This window comes from Haliotis rufescens, unplaced genomic scaffold (genome assembly GCF_023055435.1).
Source record: "Haliotis rufescens isolate VD_foot unplaced genomic scaffold, xgHalRufe1.0.p SCAF_3, whole genome shotgun sequence".
Classification (NCBI taxonomy): Eukaryota; Metazoa; Mollusca; class Gastropoda; order Lepetellida; family Haliotidae; genus Haliotis; species Haliotis rufescens.
Window position 1 is genome coordinate 65,108,326 of NW_025964001.1, and position 12,669 is coordinate 65,120,994.

The following is a 12,669-nucleotide window of genomic DNA, read 5'->3' on the forward strand; positions in this document are numbered from 1 at the left end:
GCAGTAGTAGCAGCAGTAGTAGTAGCAGTAGCAGCAGTAGTAGCAGCAGCAGCAGCAGCAGTAGTAGTAGTAGCAGTAGTAGCAGTAGCAGCAGTATTAGTGGTAGTAGCAGCAGCAGTAGTAGTAGTAGTAGTAGTAGTAGTAGTAGTAATCGGAATTTTTGTTTGTTAGTAAAATGGATTTCAGGTAAATTTAATGAATATGTTTGAAGTCGCCCGTTCCTTTAAAAACAGACCATTACGTTTCAGTTTTGATGATAAACTGAACACGCATTAGTATATGGATTTGATCCAGTATCAACTTTTATATATACGAAATATAAGCAACGATATCCACAAAGAAAATGACTGCAGTTCAATGTGTCACTTTGATTGACGCCTTCGACGAAAGAAACAAAAGCACGGACTTCACGTGCACAGAGTCGGTCGGTGCACGTGACACCTGAAATCTATAAAAGTCAGGCGCTAAAAATGGCGGATGTCCACTCTCAAAAACCTGAGGAGTTGAGCAGACGGCTACCTGTCGGGTAAGTCATTATTTATTCGTTTGACGTTAACTGGGACCGTATTGTGGGTTTGTTATAGTATTTGATTGAAAGTAAACACTATTTAGATATTATATTATGAAAAGAGGCACTCTCGTAGAAGTTTTACTCTGGTGATTGTAATTGTGTGATATTAACTCGAATAAACAGCTGGTTCTTTAAGCAAAACTATAGCATTTTAATAGGATTTCCCCTTCAAAAGTTGATGTTTGGAAACGCTATAACATAAGTCGATCAAACAGTGGTTTGGGTTTTTAATCAATCGACTGGGGCGGTAGGGTAGCCCAGTGGTTAAAGCGTTCGCTCGTCACGCCGAAGACCCGGGTTCGATTCCCGAGATGGGTACAATGTGTTAAGCCCATTTCTGGTGTCCCCCCACCTTGATATTGCTGGAATATTGCTTAAAGCGGCGTAAAACCATACTCACTCACTCACTCATTTATCAATCGACTTCATAACTTCTTGATACACTAAGCTCGTACCCTTATGCACGAAATATACACCCGAATAAGCAGTCAAAAACGATCATACGTCCAAGAAGTAACCAAACTTCCGGACAGAAATTAACCAATAAATTTGTTAAGGATGAACGCTTCCCCCTCGGTCTTGAGTCTCTTGACTGAGAATGTAAGCCCGGAGAATTGGGATATTGGGGAGGGCAAAATATACCTGAAAAAATATGCAATCGGGAAGTAGTACAGTGCATCGCTGTAGATGAGTAATTCGATGAAAGCGTGCGAGAGACCACGCGCAGCATGCACACAACTGAAGTCATTACAGTTAACTACGGTTATAACGAACACAAGGGGACTACTAATTTTAGTTCGTTATAAGCATATATACAGCATAACTACAGCATAACTACAGTAAATAGTTGGGACCAAAAATGTATGTTCGTTATAAGCGTGTTCGTTATAACCGTAGTTTACTGTATATGTAAAGATCCGGGGTAAAATATGTCTTCAGCAACCCATTCTTGCCGTAAAAGGCGACAATGCTTGTCGTGAGAATCTACTAACGGGATCGGGAGGTCAGGCTTGGTTGGTTGATGGATGTCGTCGTATCCCGATTGCGTGGATCAATGCTCATGATGTCAATCACTTGATTGTCTGGTTCAGACCGACTTTGCAGACGCCGTCATATATCTGGAACATTGCTGAGTGAGGCGTTAAACAACAAACAAACCCTCGCCATACAGTTGAATTACGTTGATCATTGCAGAAACCATATCATTTTAAGACCATCAAAGTACACATAAATATTTTTTAGGTTACAATTCTAGGTGTATTAGCTTCCAAACATGATGTATATTTTAAGTAATGAACAATTATTTTCTCCTCAGGAATGTCCGCTTTCGGGGTAGTAAATCTCGACTTTGATATTCACCGGTCGGTGCCCAAACACAAGACCGGAAGAAACGTTTTTGGCGAGAATCTCAACTTTCAGCAACACACCATGAACAACGTAAAGCGCAAGAAGACAATATTCTTCCCTACCTCGGGGGTCTGCTCAGCTCAACACGTCCCCACGGCAATCAGGAAACATGTAACCGAAGTTCGTTTCCTCTTCAAGTTTGTTTTTACTGCTACCCATTCCGACCCACAGACGTCAACGTGTTCGGTAATCGTAAATGGAGGGGACGAATCTCATCATACCGCATCCCAATTGCGTGGATCAATGCTCATGATGTCAATCACTGGATTGTCTGGTCGAGTCTCGATTATTTACAGATCGCCGTCATATAGCTGAAATATTGCTGAGTGCGGCGTTTAAAACAAACGAGGCATTTTGACTTATCACTGAATATATTTATCAACTATAGAAATGTATTTGTCAAATTCAAAAATGTCTCCAAACATCAATCTCTTGCATATGTAACTATTGGAAAAAACAAACTAAAGCAATGATGTCATTGACATGTTCACAGGAACGTCGTGTGCTCAGCGACAACAGTAACATCTCGCACGGCAACAACAGCAACATCTCGCACGGCATCATCTCGCACAGCACAGCAACCTCCAAGAAACAGACGGTGCTGTGTGCAGAATACACCAAAGTTTCCAAGGCAAAGCCGGCATTTCGTGCAACTCCAGGTGTGTCAGTCATAAAAACATCACTATTCCACTCGACCCGTGAAGATCCGGAGTAGAATAAGTCTTCAGCAACCCATGCTTGCCCATAAAAGGCGACTATGCTTGTCGTAAGAGACGACGAACGGGATCGGGTGGTCAGGCTCGCTGACTTGTCATCGTGTCCCAAATGCGTGGATCGATGCTCATGATGTCAATCACTGGATTGTCTGGTCCAGACTCGATTATTTTTCAGATCGCCCTCATACAGCTGAAATATGGCTAAGTGCGGCGTTAAGCAACAAACACTATTCGACTTGCATACCCGTGGTCTCTAGAATCTGGATCGGAAAAACATTTATTTAAAGCATAGAAACACTAAACGCCGTCCGAGTTGTTACGCTCGCAACATGCATTAGGTACTTGTGACCCTAATTCACCTAAGGTCTCGTTGTCATGTTGGGTCTTTGTCCAGAGCAATCATGCCAAAAGCTCGTGAACTGTATAGTGCAAGTCGATATGGCACTAGCTGATAAAATATGTTTCTAAAGCGCTTACATTGAATAACTTCCATTATATTAGGAATCACATGTGATAGATTATTAACCTCATATTTCCTTAAATATATTTAGGAATATTAAATCTATATTCCTCATTTGTATTCCTCGTGATATTTACGGTAAGGAAACAACTCCTGCGGTTGAATAGGCCTTTAACCAACCCACGATTGCCTGTAAAGACAATATGGTTGTAACTGGCCACCTACGAATCGGGTTTTCAGGCTCGTTGTCTTGATTGATTCATGTCAACATATCCCAACTGCGTGGATCAATGCTCATGATATCAATCACTGGATTGTCAGGACTATACTCGATTTATTTACGTCATACAGCTGGAATATTGCTGAGTGCGGCGTTAAAAAACAAACGAATCACAAATGCTCATACATGGTTCAAGTCGCTTCGCTCTTGGTTGCTAGGAAACCAAGGCTGTCGGAAAGTCAAGAAACACAAGTTGAGTGTTAAGAAGAAACTCTGCATCAATGGACCGGAGCGCGTTATTCCGTTTGGTACGTAGCTCACCTTACTGTTTGGTACGTAGCTCACCTTACTGTTTGCTACGTTGCTCACCTTACTGTGTTGGTTCGTAGCTCACCTTACTGTGTTGGTACGTAGCTCACCTTACTGTTTGGTACGTAGCTCACCTTACTGTTTGGTACGTAGCTTACCTTGTTGTTTGGTACGTAGCTCACCTTACCGTTCTGGTACGTAGCTTACCTTGTTGTTTGGTACGTAGCTCACCTTACTGTTTTGGTACGTAGCTCACCTGACTGTTTTGGTACGTAGCTAACCTTACTGTTTTAGTACGTAGCTCACCTTACTGTTTTGGTACGTAGATCACCTTACTGTTTTGGTACGTAGATCCCTTACTGTTTTTTCCCACCAAAAATTCCGTTTCGTATTAATTTGACACTGTAAGAAATTTCAGTAGTGTACGTCTCCATGCTATTAGAACTATACCCTGGACCCATTCGCTGATTTCTTAACTTTATTTGGGGTATGGGGTTGAGTAGTTAGAGCGCTCGTCTCGTGTGAAGCCCGTTTCTGGTGTCCCCTGTCGTGATCGTGCTGGAATATTGCTATCATCGGAGTAAAACCATACTCAATTTCGTTCAGTAAATCGCCATCTTATCTGTCTTTCGCTAACTAAAGATTTTCTCTGGCTTCTCAGTGTCATTGGAGTTTGGCGTCCAAGCGAAACTCCACAGGAGACTGATCACTAGCATTTATCGTAATAGAATGAAGGTATTTTGTGCACTACCCAGATGAGCCTATGGACCTTGATGATCCGGCTCTACGACTGCGCCACCTGCTGAAGACTGTTCCAGTCGGCATAAAGGATATAGACGCCGACAAGGGGGAGTTCTACACGCCTGACTATGCCCAGGACATTATTGACTACCTGCAGGTTGGTCGTGATTACATCCTTGACCGCCTCCAGGTCGCATCCTTGATCGCATCCTGGTCGCATCCTGGTCTCATCCTGGTCTCATCCTTGGTCGCATCATTGACTGCCTCCTGGTCGCGTCCTTGACTGCCTCCTGGTCGCGTCCTTGACTGCCTCCTGGTCGCGTCCTTGACCGCCTCCTGGTCTCATCCTGGTCGCATCCTTGACCGCCTCCTGGTCGCATCCTGGTCTCATCCTTGGTCGCATCCTTGGTCGCATCCTTGACTGCCTCCTGGTCGCATCCTTGACTGCCTCCTGGTCGCGTCCTTGACTGCCTCCTGGTCGCGTCCTTGACTGCCTCCAGGTCGCATCCTTGACCGCCTCCTGGTCGCATCCTGGGTCGCATCCTTGACTGCCTCCTGGTCGCGTCCTTGACTGCCTCCTGGTCGCGTCCTTGACTGCCTCCTGGTCGCGTCCTTGACTGCCTCCTTAACCGCCTTCTGGTTGCATCCTTGAGCGCCTCCTGGTTGCATCCTTGAGCGCCTCCTGGTCGCATTCTTCATTGCCTCCTGGCCGCGTCCTGGTTAAAAGATGGTATTTGTTGTAACCCTGCCTACTATTGTCGTCAAGGGAACAAAGCAAGGACTACAGTTGTCGTTGGTCATGTGGGAGATCAATGCATGACTTCAAAAGGTGTTTGCGATTGATTACTTTAGGTTATGATTCATTACAGAGTTGATGACAAACGGTGGACCACCAGACTAAATCCAATGGGTCAACATGTTAGTATCCTGTATAGTGTGAAGTTTACCTGTGTTACAGTATATGTTGTTCTGTCTGTGCAGGCGGTGGAGACTCGGTGGTCCTTCCCGGAGGACTTCTTGGAGGATCAGGCAGTGACGTCCAGCATGCGAGCTGTCCTGGTGGACTGGCTCATGCAGGTCCAGGTAATGTCCGTCTTCGGATCCGGGTAATGTCCGTCTTCGGATCCGGGTAATGTCCGTCTGTGGATCCGGGTAATGTCCGTCCTCGGATCCGGGTAATGTCCGTCTGTGGATCCGGGTAATTTCCGTCCTCGGATCCGGGTAATTGTCCGTCCTCGGATCCGGGTAATTGTCCGTCCATGGATCCGGATAATGTCCTCATGCGAATGTTAGTCTCAGATCTTCATTAGCGAATCGTCGTCACGGGTCCAGTCGCCTATGGCGCTGCAATTTGCATTTCAAAAAACTATTATGTGGGTTTCAAATCCCGGTTCGCCGATTATGTTTCTAGGTGTTTCATCGCCTCGAGGATTTCACCAAAGTGGTAAACGTCTCGGATCTGCATCGCTTCGGGCTTTCCTCTCCAATTTAGCTGACACGCCGTGATATAACTGGAATACTCTTTAAAGTGGCGTTTAACCCAACCAACCCATTAGGCAACCCCGATTTAATATAAATTCGCTGCCTTCGAGATACAATATCTTTTATCTGCAAGAGAAAAACTAGCTCTGGATGTTTCAAGTCATTGATGTTTGGGTGGGTTTTAAAGAAAGGGGCCAAAGGACTTTTTTACAATACTGTCAGGAGCATCACCAAAAATTGGACCCGTCAAGATCCGGGGTTGAATACGTCTTCATCAACCCATGCTTGCCGTAAAAGGCGACTAACGGGATCGGGTGGTCAGGCTCACTGACTTGGTTGTCATCGTATCCCAATTGCCCGGATCGATGCTCATGATTTCAATCACTGGGTTGTCTGGTCCGGACTCGATTATTTACAGACCGCCGTCATATAGCTGGAATATTGCCGAGTGCGGCGTTAAACAACAAATAAAAAAATTGACGTAAAACCTGTCACTCACTGAAGAAATTCCAACTCCTCTAGTGCCATGAACGCCTCAATGACGACACGCTGCACCTGACAGTGGCCCTCATCGACCGCTACATCTGCCACAAAGCGCCCGCCATACACGAGGTCCAGCTTCTAGGCATCACCTGTGTCCTGATAGCTGCCAAGTTCGTGGAGAGATTTCCGCCAGAGGTAACTTCCATCAACAGATGGGAAACGATTATTACCAAACGAAAAAGTAACAATGCCCATCAATGTATTAGCTCACCTGACTAACAGTCAATGGAGCGTATGTCTTGATCATTTTGTCCCGATGTGCGTGGTCCGTCTCAGATTTCTTCTCAGAAACCACAGGACCAATGAAGCTGAAACCTCACTTGCTTGTTCTCAGCAATGATAGCACTTTATTTTTTTTCAAGAGGTTCGAATCCAAATCTCATGTCACGATGCTAAACAAAAATTAATATTTAATCACTCGGTAAGTTTTGTTGAAGGTGTTATTAAAGTTGGTATATGTAGTTCCATTTTTCGCGATGTGTAAAGTTTTTACCATGCTCTTATAATGCATTTCCTAGCACTATAAACATCTCAGATACCAATTTACCAAATAAACTGAAACTTTATATTATTGTTCATAACAATGAAGATAAGTAAATTACTTCATGACTATTGAATCCGATTAATGTGGCCACCATGGGATCTACTGAAAAAGCTATGCTTAGCCACTGTTCAGTCATTTCTGTGAAGATCCGGGGCAGAAACAGGTCTTCAGCCACCTTTGCATGTTGTAAAGGTCGGGTAGTCTACTGGTTACAGCGTTCGCTCGTCACGTCGAAGACCCGTGTTCGATTCCCGACATGGGTACAATGTGTGAAGCCCATTTCTGGTGTCCCCCGCCGTGATATTGCTGGAATATTGCTAAAAGCGGCGTAGAACCAAACTCACTCACTCACTGAGACTGAGATTGAGGAATTTCAACTTTGTACGTTCTTGTGATGACGTACTTCCTTCACATTAGATGTAAGTGCTAGCATTGAGCCCAAAGTATATAAAATAGTTGAACTTCAAACAGCACCATTTTTGTAAAGTGTCTTTTGTTGACTTTTGAAAGTGAGTACATATTCAGGTGAGCTACATTATCAAATTGTACCGATCGTCATCACATCAATCTGTAATCTGCCAATTGAGTCAGGTGACCTGGTCGAGTGCATGACGTCATACCCCCTTAATTTCCTGGCCCAGTGACATCGACTGGTCGACTCAGAGTCAGTATTCTGTGGGGTATTTATGTTAGACTGCGGCAGGGTATCTCAGTGGGCAAGCACTGTAAAATCGGCATCAGTCCATACTAGTACAAGCAGCCACACACACCTGATGCACGTTGCTTTTTAAATGCAATAATCTTGGACGCGACCTTAAACACAATTTGGGGGCACGGGTGGCCCAGTCGTCTAAGGCGCCGTGATTCGCTGTGCAGAGTTGCGTCCCTTGTGCACGCCAGAAACCTATGATTGTGGGTTCGAATCACGGTTCGCCCCGATTATGTTTCTAGATTTGTCAGCACCATACCCGTGCTCGTGGGTTTCACCGAAGTGGTAAACATCTGAGACCTGCAACACTTCGGGCTTTCCTCTCACATTAAGCTGACACGCCGTGATATGACTGGACTACTGTTAAAAGCGGCGTTAACCCCAACTCACTCACTCACTCACTTAAACCCCATTTCACCTCACCTACACATTTCGACCCATGTTGACAATGTTTGTCTGTTTGAGATCGCAACCCTGTGTCACCTGACTGACAACACCTACACCGAGGATGAGGTCATCACCATGGAGATCATGATCCTCAAGACGCTCAAGTTCGACCTCAATATTCCTGGACCGATTGTCTTCCTGGACCGATTCCTGCAAGCTGAAGAAAGCGATTCAAAGGTTTTCTCTCGAGATGTTTCGTGCATGTTCGATTCCACTTACTATTTCGCCATTGTATAATAAATACACTGGGCCCATTCGTTTCGAAACCGATTCGAATGACACGAAGCTAAAAAAAAGATGGCCAATCAAATTGCATTATGCGAGAGACACTTACTTGATAAGTACCTAAAATCCTTCTTTATCTGATCGTCCCAATTTCGATGTGGATCACATTATCACGTGTTTGTCCGGGTGAGCACTTAACTTGCCTTTGCATGTGTTTGTGACGCTGGTATCATCATCATTGATAGTGATTCATAAACACCTGCTTATGAGTCGAAATTGTACAAAGGGCTCTGCTCAGAATGGACACGATTTAGCTTTTTTTAGTACGGTTAACGTAACAAACTACAAAATAGACTACTTCCACGTGTCAAAATAACCCTTCGGTTTTTATCCATAGTTTACCTCGTGAAGATCCGGGTTAAAATTGGTTTTCAGCCACCCATACTGTTGCACAACTGTTTGTTTCACGCCACACTCAGCAATATTCCAGCTATATGACGGCGGTCTGTAAATAATCGAATCTGGACCAGATAATCCAGTGATTGACATCATGAGCATCGATCTACGAAATTGGGATACGATGACATGCATCAACCAAGTCAGCGAGCCTGACCACTCGATACCGTTAGTCGCCTGTTACAAGCATAGTCGCCAAGCATGGGTTGCTGAAGACCTATTCAACCCCGCATCTTTACGGGTCCGTTAAACAACAAACAAAACACAATGCCAGTGCCAATTGGCCCAAAAGCTCAGATAAACAGGGTTCAAGTCACTTTGCTCGTGTGGTGAACTTCACTGACTTGGTTTATGCATGTCACCAATGGCTGGATTTTGGGCCAGTTGGGGGTTTACCTACCCCGTCATATAGCTGGAATTTTAAACATTAAGTTTCCTGATCTGTCATTGCTTTTGCCAGGTTTCCCATCTCTGCAAGTACCTTCTGGACCTGTCCCTGGTCAGTGCCGATACTGTCAGGTTCGTGCCGTCCATGGTGGCCGCTGGCGCCCTCTATCTCTCTAGGCGCATCTTCCGGTCCCTGATGGGAATGGTGTGGACCCCGAACCTCTCGTTTTACAGCAAGTATTCGGAACATGACCTCATTCCGTGTGTCCGGCATCTTGAGAAGCTGCTGAACAAGGCTCCAACAGGGAACCACAAGGTGAGCTAAATCTGAACGCTCAATGCTTTATCGTTGTTAAACCCTACACTCAGCAAGACTCCGGCTATATGACGGCGGTATGTAAATAAATCTGAACCAGACAATCCACTGAGTGACATGAGCATCAATCAACGCAATTGGGATACAATGACATGCATGAACCAAGTCAGCGAGCCTGACCAACCGATCCCATTAGCCGCCTCTTACTAATCTTCACGGGTCGCTCGGTGTTTTAGGTGCATGCATACTTGTGTCTAAGTCCAAGATAATAGAAGCGACACAATATTAATCAACCGCTAGACTGCCTGGTTCAGTCTCCTATTCATAATCCGACATGAAGGTTGTTTTTCTAAACTTCAATGTCAATGGTGAAAACGAAAGTAAAAGTACAATTGCAAAACAGTTTGGTTTTTAATTGATCACTTAATAGTATAAGTGGTTGGGTGAACAAAAAGAAAATATTCTGGCGCCAGTAAGCAACGGTTTTAATGTTTACACACGTACTTTTGATATAAGCTTACATGCCTGTGATTTAGGAGCTAAAAGTATTGTTTTAAATATTACCTGTTGATTTGACGATACCGAGTCTGACTTAGAGTTCATATTACATTAGCATCGGTAAAATGGTATGACATTCAGGTAAAAGTGTGTATTAATGTATTGATAACTGAATAATATGGGCTTCAGATTTAACGATATTGCAATATTCTAACCAGGTAGTTTAACGCCTGCACTATACCTATTATTAGTCACAATTTTAAATTCAATTCTAAACCGTGCATTTGGTGGAGAATGAAAATAACTTCACATTTTAAAATTACTAATGCAAAGAATGCTAGGTCCAATCAAACTCAGAATTTGTCCAAATTTACAGATACAAAAGATTTAGAAAACCCGGGTTCGATTCCCCACATGGGTACTATGTGTGAAGCCCCGTTTCTGGTGTCCCCTGCCGTGATATTGCTGGAATATTGCCAAAAGAGGCGTAAAACCATACTCACCTTCTAGAAAAAGGGAGGTTTGCGTTTACCTTTTTAGAAAACAAATAAAAACATCAGTTTTGCCTTAGTACAATTTCGTTTTTTTCCAGGCTGCAAAGAACAAGCACGCGAAATCGGACTACGGCTGCATCTCCTCTAACCCCCTGATTTGCCAGTGACGTGGACACGACGACGAATGTTGGACTCAGCTGCGGAGACCATGCAAGACTAGTGCTATGTATTCAATTGTACAGACATTCCAATTATTTATTCCATGTCGGGATGCGACATTCCGGCGACGCACGTTTAATGCATGCAGTGAGCACACTTACCTTGACATAAACAAAAGAAACAAGCAAAAAAAACCAGACGGAACAACGACGAAAAAGTATATCAAGAAACATGAAAAAAACAATTTGAGAGTTAGGACCATTTGTACAGTTTCGTGCAAATTAAAAGCATTTGTACATAATTGCGCATGAATCAAACTACACTTGTTGAGTATTTTTTCATAAAATCCAATTTAGTCCCGAATAATGTTACATAAATATTCACGTTGACAAAGGGGACAGTTGAACGTTTGAAGATATACTAAAACACACCGAAAACGCATCACCTTTAACTCGAAATTAGAAAAGATGTTTTAGTGCTCAAGTCAATCTCCAAACAGATCGAATAAGATTCGAACCCGTACGTTAACATTGTTGATTTCATTCCTAAATAACATAACATAAAAGGATTTTTGTGGCCATTTTGCCAGATATCACGGAAAAAACGAATATGCGTTTTCATAGTGTTCCAGTGTATATAATTCTTTTGACTACAGGGGCGGTCGGGTAGCCTCGTGGTTAAAGCTTTCGCTCGTCACGCCGAAGACCAGGGTTCGATTCCCGACATGGGAACAATGGTTGAACCCCATTTCTGGTGTCCCCCGCCGTGATATTGCTGGAATATTGCTAAAGGCGGCATAAAACCTCACTCGCTCTTTTGGCAACAGAATACCCCAGTGAAGATTATGGTTGGAATGGGTCTTCAGCAACCCATGCTTGTAAAAGGAACAGGATCGGGTGTTCAGACTCGCCGACTTAGTTGATGCACGTCATCGTATCCCAATTGCTTATGACAGTCACTGGACTCGATTGTTTACAGACCGCTCTCATATATCTGGGTAATTGTAGAGTGCAAACAAACAATAGAATATTCACAAAGTTGATCTCGGAAATACATCATCCGAAGGGGGTGGCCCAGTCGTCTAAGGAATCGCAGTGTTCTGTGCTGGTTGTTCCCCTTAGGGGTGACAGATTTCGATTTTCGTGGGTTCGAATCCCATATTCGGCCTGATTATGATCCTTGGGTTTGTCTGCACCATACCAGTGCTCATGGGTTTCACCTTCAGGCCGACCAAAGAAAACCAGCAGCGAACAACCAAGCTATGGAATATGTACACACCTTCGATAGAAAGAGCCATACAAATTACAAACAAGACAACCCCCGTAAGTTTTGTATCGTAATGATTAAACTTTATGGGGATTGCCATCTTTGTAAATTGTGTAAATCCAACGTTGAAGGTGAATTTCATTGTTTCGACAGTGACAAATTATACACAAAAGAAGTTAAAGAACACACGATGTTTTCATACGACTATAGTTAATCTGTCGTGGCTTGGTGTTTTTTATTCCTCCCCGAACAAATCCCCCCCGCCCCCATATTCCAAACTCTGCATCTGAGTTGGCGACTTATGTTATAAATAGTATATTTACGGTTGAAAAGCCGACAGTCGAGACAAGCGTTAGCACAACTGGATCTTATGATAAATTAGTTAATGAAGACTTGATGACACTTTACTGCATCATTGTAGTTTGATACAACCGGGTCCATGGCATTGCTCAAGACCACCGCCCCACATATACCCATCGCACAAAACAATCCCACCCCTGCCCCGCGCTCAGAGATAACCCAGTGATACCAACCGTTGACGAGTTGGACGAGAGCTTATTAAAATACTTAGGGTGAGTCATACTGGTTTGGGTCTTTATTTACGATGGTCTCAGTTAAAAGGGGGCTTTTGGAAAGCAGTCGGTGCCCTTAGTGTAGGGCTGAGGGCGAAGTAACTATCACCTTAAATATTCCCTTTAGGTTTAGGTTAAGGGCCTCTG

General features: G+C 43.9%; 1 protein-coding gene across 3 annotated transcripts; it reads left to right on the forward strand.

The window, feature by feature from the left end:
- Positions 1-463: 463 nt before the first annotated feature.
- On the forward strand, positions 464-11,001 carry LOC124152832 (cyclin-A1-4-like). 3 transcript variants are annotated; one of them, XM_046525879.2, is made up of 10 exons: positions 464-526; positions 1,887-2,098; positions 2,472-2,637; positions 3,593-3,682; positions 4,439-4,581; positions 5,406-5,507; positions 6,429-6,584; positions 8,168-8,326; positions 9,291-9,533; positions 10,624-11,001. In XM_046525879.2, the coding sequence occupies exons 2-10, from the start codon at positions 1,889-1,891 to the stop codon at positions 10,690-10,692; spliced, it is 1,338 nt and encodes a 445-aa protein (XP_046381835.1). In that variant the 5' UTR covers positions 464-526; positions 1,887-1,888; the 3' UTR covers positions 10,693-11,001. The 3 variants fall into 3 exon arrangements, with proteins under 3 accessions (XP_046381835.1, XP_046381836.1, XP_046381837.1); XM_046525880.2 differs by having other exon boundaries at positions 1,887-2,089; XM_046525881.2 differs by lacking the exon at positions 5,406-5,507.
- Positions 11,002-12,669: the final 1,668 nt, after the last annotated feature.

What these genes read in the sequence shown, in the direction of transcription:
- LOC124152832 (XM_046525879.2), top strand. Translation starts at nt 1,889, where the DNA reads ATGTCCGCTTTCGGGGTAGTAAATCTCGACTTTGATATTCACCGGTCG. An exon ending in GGAGCGCGTTATTCCGTTTG is followed by an intron (nt 3,683 to 4,438) that starts GTACGTAGCTCA and finishes TGCACTACCCAG; the next exon opens with ATGAGCCTATGGACCTTGAT. An exon ending in ACATTATTGACTACCTGCAG is followed by an intron (nt 4,582 to 5,405) that starts GTTGGTCGTGAT and finishes CTGTCTGTGCAG; the next exon opens with GCGGTGGAGACTCGGTGGTC.